We start from the raw sequence: 9389 nt of genomic DNA, 5'->3' as shown, positions 1-9389 counted from the left end.
GAGGGTGAGACGGGTTGTAGTGGAGGGTGAGAGACGGGTTGTAGTGGAGGGTGAGAGACGGGCTGTAGTGGAGGGTGAGAGAGACGGGCTGTAGTGGAGGGTGAGAGAGACGGGCTGTAGTGGAGAGTGAGACGGGCTGTAGTGGAGAGTGAGACAGGTTGTAGTGGAGGGTGAGAGATGGGTTGTAGTGGAGAGTGAGACGGGCTGTAGTGGAGGGTGAGACGGGTTGTAGTGGAGGGTGAGACGGGTTGTAGTGGAGGGTGAGACGGGTTGTAGTGGAGGGTGTGAGACGGGTTGTAGTGGAGGGTGTGAGACGGGTTGTAGTGGAGGGTGAGACGGGTTGTAGTGGAGGGTGAGACGGGTTGTAGTGGAGGGTGAGACGGGTTGTAGTGGAGGGTGTGAGACGGGTTGTAGTGACATTGAATTCAAGTGCTGACTGACTTTTTAATGTCCTGAGTTTCCTTGTAAAATATGTTTCAAATCACACAAACCAAAGACTGAAGAGTAATGATGAAGACTAATGATGAAGACTAATGATGAAGACTAATGATGAAGATGACAGTAAAGCTTGTTTCAACTCACCACTTCTATTATTAACCTTCATTAACTCCCCCAGCGTTGCTCCCCAGCGTTGCTCCCCCGTGTTGCTCCCCCGTGTTGCTCTAACAGGTTTAGTTTCCTGTGTTTGATTGACAGGCGTGCCCCCCTGCCTGTCTGTCTGCGTTGCTCCCTGTAATTGTACGGAGGATAATATCCATTAAAACCATTAAGACCATCAGGGGGAGGAATGTGCTGCTCCGGGGGTGAAAGTCTTTTCACTAACCATTTGATTGGTGCTCATCTTGTGGTGAACTTCAAAGAGCTCCGGTTGCTGGTTGAGATCCTCGAGCAATGAATCATCCCCACAATCAACTTGACTTCTTGGATGTGGCGGCGCTTCATTTAAAGAACTTTAGTTTGGAGATTTCTGGTTTAAAGAACTTGACGTGTGAGAAAACATTTATGAAAGCTTCTGTTCACTGTCTGTCCGTCTGTCTGTCCCTCCATCTGTCTGTCCCTCCATCTGTCTGTCCCTCCGTCTGTCTGTCCCTCCGTCTGTCTGTCTCTAGGCTGACCTGTTTCCCGGTGCGCTGGTGTACTTTGGCTGTGAAGTGAAGACAGGTTTGTGTCCTCTGCTGCTGATCAGAATCAGATCTGTTTATTTCTGAAGATAAAAACACAATAATATTTGACATTGTGTGTTTTTCCTCCTCAGATTTTTACTTAAAGACAGAACTGCTTGAATCCTCCGTCTCAGCCGTGCAAGCAAATGAATCTATTGCCAGGTATGTGCACTCGTGTATGTGTTTGAACGCGCGCCTGTGTGTGTGTGTGTGTGTGGGGGGGGAGGGGTGTGTGGGTGTGGGGGGGGGGGGTGTGGGTGTGTGTATATATATATATGCACTTGTATCCCGCGGCAACCAGCCTATTTTCCTGTCACAAAGCTGTCATCACTGGAATCCCTTTGAGGTTCAGGTGCCCCCATGCGCCCTCATTTCCTCCACACGCAGACAGATTCTCACGCACACACAAACCGTTTTCCTTCTAAAGATAGAGACCGTTTCCCAGAGTGACCTCCAGCTATCCAACAAGGTCGTCACTCCCATCTTTATCTCATTTAACTTTAACAACGCTCATCAAGTCCTCCTTCACTCCTATAAAGCATCTTTAAGATTTTTAATGATGTGTTTTTTATTCCTCTTCTCACGACCTCAGCTGCATGCTGCGGTCCCCAACACCCTCCTCCAGCGCCACCTCCTCCTCCAGCGCCACCTTCTCCTCCAGCGCCACCTCCTCCTCCAGCGCCACCTCCTCCTCCGAGCTGCCGGTGGACACCAGCGGGTCCACGCGGGACGAGCGAGACCCATCTGAACACACACAGGCCGCCAAACCCACCAGATCTGACCCGGGGAAGGTCCCCAAGTGGCTCAAGCTTCCAGGTCAGGACATGACAGAGAAGACACACACACACACACACACACACACACACACACAGAGACACACACACACACACGCACACACACACACACAGAGACACACACACGCACACGCACACACACACAGAGACACACACACACACACACACACACACACAGAGACACACACACGCACACGCACACACACACAGAGACACACACACACACACACACACACACACACAGAGACACACACACACACACGCACACACCCGACCTGCTCTGGAAGCTCAACAAGAAATGAGTGAATCATTATTTGAGACTGAAGCTGAATTGTGGAGCGGCCGGTCGGGGGTTCGATCCCCGGCTGGTCGGGGGTTCGATCCCCGGCTCCTCCTGTCGGACTGTGTTTGGATAAAGATCTTTAGGTTCCCGTTGACAGAGGACGAGAGGTTCCTCCATGTTTATTATCGAGGATCTGGCAGAATACAGAACAACAGCTTTGTCTTGAAACCGTTTCACTTTTTCAGGCATCGTTGAAAGCTCTGTGTTCCCATGGTAACAGATTATCATCACAGGCCGGATGGAAGGACCCTGACGTCTGCGGCTGCTTCTCATTGTGTCGTAATTTTTGGCTTCAAGTTCATTTCTGCAGTAAAAAGTGACGTCTTGTCGGGAACATATTTCCTCTCTGACAGCAAAACATATTAGAGAACTGTCAGAAGCTCCAGTTCACTACAACAGGTCCAACACAAGGACACTTGCTGTATTAAGGCCACAAACGTACGTATCAGCCTTCAAAAAGAATATCTCGTGTCATCATGAGCTCCTCAATTATAATACAACTCTCTGAAATATTAGAACTAATATTGTCTCATATTCCGCTCACAGTTTCCCATCAGCAGATGATTTAATAGTCGTTCAGCTTTTGAACTGAAACAAACATCTGCTGTCTGCTTTGCTTCCAGACCGGTTCTGTCCGATTGTTTAGTCCACACCTCTTTTTGATTGACAGCTTTCACACCGGCCCAAAAGAAGCAGTGAACACGCCAGAGTTGATGTGAGCTGCACTGAGCAGGTCCGGTACGAGAGCGGCGGCACAACACTCGACACAGAAACGAGTGTTTCAGCCGTCTTAGTTTCTGCAGAGGACAGAAAGCTTCTCGGTTCTCGTCGCTGTAAACACACAAACCCACAAACCAGCTAACGAGAAATCCTGATGACTCAGAAGATAAAGATGCATGTTCGGATGAAGCAATTAGTTCAGGCCGGTGGACCCCCTCCGACCCGGGACACCACTACAGACGCCGAGAGAGAGCCGGCCGCCAGGCCACATCACACAGAACCAGCCCCCTGTGGCCCGACCCGACCCGGCGCTCCTCTGTTGTTCTATTGTGGCGGTTCTGGCGGTCACCGTCCGGATGGTTCTGGTTCCAGTGTTGCTCCTTTTCCTCCCTCTGTCTTGTTTGTGTTTTTGTTTTTTGTGCATATTTTTATTTCTGGCTGATCTCCGTGTGCGTCCACACAAGTCTCATGAGGAAAGTTAAAACCAAAGGACAGAAGTGTGTGTGTGTGTGTGTGTGTGTGTGTGTGTGTCTGTGTCTGTCTGTCTGTCTGTCTGTCTGTGTGTGTGTGTGTGTGTGTGTGTGTGTGTGTGTGTCTGTCTGTCTGTCTGTCTGTCTGTGTGTGTGTGTGTGTGTGTGTGTGTGTGTGTGTGTGTGTGTGTGTGTGTGTGTGTGTGTCTGTGTGTGTGTGTGTGTGTGTGTGTGTGTGTGTGTCTGTGTGTGTGTGTGTGTGTGTGTGTCTGTCTGTCTGTCTGTCTGTCTGTCTGTCTGTGTGTGTGTGTGTGTGTGTGTGTGTGTGTCTGTGTGTCTGTGTGTGTGTGTGTGTGTGTGTGTGTGTGTGTGTGTGTGTGTGTGTGTGTGTGTGTGTGTCTGTGTGTGTGTGTGTGTGTGTGTGTGTCTGTCTGTCTGTCTGTCTGTCTGTGTGTGTGTGTGTGTGTGTGTGTGTGTGTCTGTCTGTGTGTGTCTGTGTGTGTGTGTGTGTGTGTGTGTCCGTGTGTCCGTGTGTCTGTGTGTGTGTGTGTGTGTGTGTGTGTCCGTGTGTCTGTGTGTGTGTGTGTGTGTGTGTGTGTCTGTGTGTGTGTGTCCCTGCATCGCGGTGACCAGATTCATTTATTGGGTCTCATGTTGCTCCGAGTGTTTTGAAACCGACTGATTGTGTTTCAGCTTCATTATATTAAAATAAAAGAACCTGTATTGATCAGAATGAGTTAAACGTAGCATTTGGTTTTTAATTATTAATTATGAGTTGCTTCTTGTGTAGTCATTCCTCTATGTTGATTTTTTTAAGGCTATAACGATGCTAAAATATTCTTTAGAAATAATAATAATGTTAATTTGTGTTGTTTATTTGATTAGCAGATATTATTCTTAAGTGTTGTTTCCTGTTTCCTGCTCAGGTAAGAAATAAGAGTGCTGTGATGATGGGATGCCGGACCACAACACAACGAGCGATGCACTTAAATACTTCCAGCACTTCAACAGAGGCTCAACGTTGTGACATCAGTGGACTGAATCCACCATGGAGGACGCCTGCCGTCGTTCACCGCAGCTTTTAAATAAAGAGATAGATGTTTGAATAAATGAAGGTTGCTGTGTTGATCTGTGGGAGCGCAGCGCGATGAGGAGACTCAACGGAGTGCAAAGTGAATAAAGATTGTTGTACTAAATGTCTTGTCTTGTCTTGTTTACGTCAAATATCACGTTCAGAGTTTCTGTTTTTAATACTTAAATAGCCGCGGTAATATTTTTAGTTAAAAAAAAAATTCAAAAATGAACTAAAAGTATTCACCGAATGTGAAGAAATAGTTTGAATATGTAAAAACGCTTGTGTGAATTGTGTTGCATGCTAACCTGCTGCAGAGACTCACTATCGCCTCCTAATGTACAAAGTGGTATTACAAGACGGGACTTAAATCTTACATACTGCACCTTTAAGGTTAAGCATGTCGACCTGTAGCAGTTTGAAGGATTAAAAGAATTGTAAATAATTGAGACTGCAGCTCTGCAACCTCCTGAACACCTGAAGTCTTCAGCTCAAACCGGATTCATCAGATTTCTCCTCCATATTTTCATCTTTAATTCCTCATGTAATTTTTCCTTTGTTGTTTATTAATCTATTTATGTGCAGTCCTTCCACTTTTATACAGCAAAGTATTTCCTGCCTCCCTTAAAGTATTTGAACACTACATAGTGCTGACTTTTCTTTTGAGTCACCATTCTGTCATAAATCTGCAGCAGCTTCTCTTTTTTTTTTTTTTTAGATTTATTTATTTATTTCATTTCATGGTGTTTATTTGTATGACAAGTATGTAGCATGAAGAGGCCACACAGCTCACCACAGTGTGAACAGGTGGTCTTTCACCAGCAGGGGGCGACAGAGACCCGAGGACAGACCTGATAAACCAGAGCGGTGAGAAAAGTCCCATTAATGGAGCTGCTGCTGCAACACCACATGCACCTGAAGCAGGTTGTGACGTCAGCCAGGTGAGGGTTTGTAAGGAAACATACATAACAACACCTTCATTATCAAAGTGATGTCAGTTTATAGCAATAATAGGGAGAAACTATATAATTTAAGCAGCCTGGCAGGTTCACGTACAGACAAATCAGTCTGCATCCAACTGTGTCATCATTTAACAATGAATGAACTTTGACAACCTCTTTTTATTTCTAAAACTCTTGAAAAAATAAATAATTTATGTGAGTATGTGCAGGAGCAGTTTGAAGATGATCAGTCAGGCATCGTTCAGAGTGCATCATAGCACAGAAACATCACAGCGATGAGTTTTAACACATTTCATATTCTGCACACGCATGTAAAATGTTCTCCTGCTTATTTAGCAGGTGGAGGTGACGGAGATCCTCCCGTCAGAGACACGACGAAAAGACTCAAAGACAAAGTGGTGATGGAAGGAGAACGATCACAGAAAAATGTGTTTCAGGGACCTGAAGACGGAGAAGTTTTATTCTGAACATGTCATGTCTCTTCAGAGGTTCCATATATTAATATCTATATATTAATATCTATATATTAATATCTAGTTTGATAAGTGAACTGATTTGTATGTTTGTCTTCAGTCAGACTCGGTCTGCAGTGTGTCTGCACACCCAACCACCCCCACCCCCTCTCCGACCCCCCCCGCGTGCTGCCGGCCCAACCCAAAATAACTTCCATTCTGCTGTGACTGACCAGCACCCCCCCCCCCCCCCCCCTCAGCAGCCCCCACGTAGACAGAGGGAAAGTCAGAGGATGAGGGTTGAGACCGAACATACCGGTGGCTGCGTGAGTGACGAGGAGAGTGTGGACTGTTCCAGCTGAGCGGTTGGACCAGGACCAGGACCAGAACCAGAACCAGGTTCTGATGTCACTGACGAGCAGCTACTTCAGTCATCAAGGAGCTTCTCAAACAGGCAGATGGGATATTTGAACTCTTTCCTGGTTTGCTGGGTGAACGTTACTCAGTCTGGACACTCAGTGTGAGGTGAGTCTGGAGATCTCAAAACCTGCTGACTCATCATCACAGAAATAAGACCATCAGCAGGTCTGTAAACAGCTGGATGTCCTGCCAGATGTTTGTGGAGGAAGCTGGAAGTGACAGCAGAGTTTGAGACGTTCATTGATGATTGGAGAAGTTCTGCAGTGTTTTATTGGTACTGAAGAGATGCAAAGAAAGACTGGAGGTGGATGAAGAGACGAAGAGGAAGTCAGGTAAAAGTCTTATTGTGAAATTCAATGCTTTGGATCTGAGAGAGGAACTAATAGATGACATCACAAGACTTGATCTGAAACCTTGAAGCCTTTAAACTCCACATCTCCTCTCTTCTCTTCGATCCCACCGTTGAAGATTTACTTCCTGATTTGTGAGTCATGGATTCCCCAGGTGGTCCGTACCTGAACAGGAAGGCCCTCTGCTCAGCTCTCGGTGCTGCCCGCGTCTGTCAGCTGGCCATGGGCTGCGCTGTGGTTGCCATGGTAACCCACAGCGCCGGCTACAGCGGCTCTCACGGCGTGTTCTGCATGGCGGCCTGGTGCTTCTGCTTCGCCATGTCGGTCCTGGTGTTTTTCCTGGATGCGACTCGTCTCCACAGCTACCTGCGCGTGTCCTGGGACAACCTGACGGTCACGTGTGCAGCCTTCGCCACGCTCATGTGAGTCACGTGTTCAGGTGTAGAAATGATCTGTTGGGTGTCTTTGAGGTGGAGAAGTTTCCAGAGAGTTTCTGCACAGGAAGTCATACCGGGACCCCTGTCATTGTTACCGGGACCCCTGTTACCGGGACCCCGTCATTGTTACCGGGACCCCTGTCACTGTTACCGGGACCCCTGTTACCGGGACCCCTGTTACCGGGACCCCGTCATTGTTACCGGGACCCCGTCATTGTTACCTCATCCGTTCCAACCTCCATCTGAGAGATCAACACATTAATTGAGACTCAAACCTTAACTTTCAATTATCTTTGCAACGTGATGCTGTTGACTGAGTCCTGAGAAACACGTAGCATCAAGATCAGTCTCTAAAAAAAGGTCGAAAAACCTTAAAAACTAAATTCATTACTTCATTTTCATTGGTTGTTCCCTGTTAAAATCTATCACTGAAGTTATTATAGCCTGCCCATAAAATACTTAAAGCTGCTATATAATCAATAGTTTATATTAACACTGGAGCACCTGATCATTTGTAATGTGAAAGTTTTGTTTGTGCTGATGAACCAACTGAGAATCCTGATTTTTAGCACGTTTCACCTCATTGTTTTATTGACTTTACTGTTTGGTTCACTGCTTTCGTCAGAGTTTTCCAGCTCTGATGAAACGTCTGAACGCTGCTGGTGGAGGACAAACCACACCTGAAATTAGAGAGAATATTGGTCTTAATTCATCAGATGTGGCTCCAAATGAATATTCATGTTGCTCTAAGAATTGATAAGATGTTAGTTAACAAACTCATCATATAAACTGCAACAAACAAAAAACAAAAAAAATCCATTTATGCAGGTTTAGATACAAAATGATGTCAATGTAAGATCAGATCTGTCAAAACATCTCTGGTCTTCATCTTTAATGGAAGAGGATCAGGTGTCATCACAGGATCCAGGTGAGGAACATTTGAACTGAGTGGTCGTAGACATCAGGGATGATGATGATGATGATGATGATGATGATGATGATCCTGTGATCTGATGTTCAGACTGAAAGGTTCCAAAATAAGTCAGTTAGTGGATCTTGAGATCATTTTATCCCACATAAAACTGTACATATTAGTATTATGTCCATATTCACCCCATCGTGGCCCTTCAGCATCTTTTTCCTCTGGTTTATTGAAATGATTCCAGCGGTCCGTTTCCGTCCCGTCCTGCAGGTACGTGACGGCCTCTGTGGTTTACCCGCTGTTCTTCGTCCGGTCTGAATGTCCCTACGCCGGCTGCGACGTCCGTAACTTCCGTGTCGCCGTCACCGTCTGCTCCATCCTGGGCGCGGTGGCCTACGGGGCCGAGGTGGCTCTGTGCCGGGCCAGGCCGGGCCAGATGGTGGCGGGCTACATGGCCACCGTCTCCGGCCTCCTCAAAGTGGTCCAAGGCTTCGTGGCCTGCATCATCTTCGGAGCGCTGGCCAACGGGAGCCAGTTCTCCCGCTACGCCGCCACCATCTACTGCGTGGTCGTCTACGCCTTCTGCTTCGCTCTGACGACGCTGGTGGTCGTGATGACGGTGTGCCGGCGGACCAAGACCGTGCGCTGCATGCCCTTCGACCGCTTCGTGGTGGTCTGCACCCTCCTGCAGGTTCTGCTTTACCTCAGTGCATCCGTGGTGTGGCCCGTGTTCTGCTTCGACCCCAAATACGGGTCTCCGTGGAGACCTGCGTCCTGCCCGCAGGGGAAGTGTCCGTGGGACAGCAAGGTGGTCGTAGCCGTGTTCTCCTGCGTTAACTTTGGACTGTACGTGGCGGACCTGTTCTACTCCCAGAGGATACGATATGTGCCCTCAAACCCGCGAGTGTAACGCCGTTCGGAGACTTTGTTTGGCATCACTGGCTTCACGGGTTTAAATTATTGATTAGCTTCATTGTTTATAGTTTAGTGTGAATTGATTTGATATTTAAAGACAGAAGAGACTGAAGGTGAAGTGGTTCATCACTTCGCCTGCAGCTGAGACTCTGCAGATTCAAACTGAAAGCATTCGAGGAATTCCCCCCCCCCCTCCACACCTCCCCTCTGCCACACCTCAGTGAGATGACACCCCCCCTCCAACTGACCCCGTCCACCCCCCGAGAACCGGCCTCCCCCAAGCAGCCCGGGTTCACTGCCATTCGCTGCCAAATCCTCACAACACAAGACTCCCGTTCTTCTTGACCTTCATCACGACACATTTTCTTA

At 47.6% G+C, this 9389-nt stretch overlaps 2 protein-coding genes across 2 annotated transcripts in view; both read left to right on the top strand.

Annotated features, from left to right (window-relative positions):
• Window positions 1–4686, top strand: part of aspscr1 (ASPSCR1 tether for SLC2A4, UBX domain containing) — a 16639-nt gene extending 11953 nt beyond the window's left edge. Inside the window, 4 exon segments of the mRNA XM_069139812.1 lie at window positions 1110–1161; window positions 1256–1325; window positions 1756–1979; window positions 4417–4686. Coding sequence (XP_068995913.1) covers window positions 1110–1161; window positions 1256–1325; window positions 1756–1979; window positions 4417–4427 — 357 coding nt within the window. The 3' untranslated portion in view covers window positions 4428–4686.
• Window positions 4687–6887: 2201 nt separating this feature from the next.
• On the top strand, window positions 6888–9178 carry LOC138192381 (myeloid-associated differentiation marker-like protein 2). The gene is made up of 2 exons (XM_069139743.1): window positions 6888–7168; window positions 8376–9178. The coding sequence occupies exons 1-2, from the start codon at window positions 6888–6890 to the stop codon at window positions 9013–9015; spliced, it is 921 nt and encodes a 306-aa protein (XP_068995844.1). The 3' UTR covers window positions 9016–9178.
• Window positions 9179–9389: the final 211 nt, after the last annotated feature.

Source organism: Embiotoca jacksoni, unplaced genomic scaffold, assembly GCF_022577435.1.
Source record: "Embiotoca jacksoni isolate LCO1_2020_lvr unplaced genomic scaffold, fEmbJac1.0.p SCAF_85, whole genome shotgun sequence".
In the NCBI taxonomy this organism is placed as follows: Eukaryota; Metazoa; Chordata; class Actinopteri; family Embiotocidae; genus Embiotoca; species Embiotoca jacksoni.
The sequence above is the reverse complement of the archived record's forward strand: the minus strand, read 5'-3'. Positions and strand labels throughout refer to the sequence as shown.

Coding starts and splice junctions, on each gene's coding strand:
- LOC138192381 (XM_069139743.1), top strand. CDS start 6,888: ATGGATTCCCCAGGTGGTCCGTACCTGAACAGGAAGGCCCTCTGCTCA. Junction 7,169..8,375: donor GCAGCCTTCGCCACGCTCAT/GTGAGTCACGTG, acceptor CCCGTCCTGCAG/GTACGTGACGGCCTCTGTGG.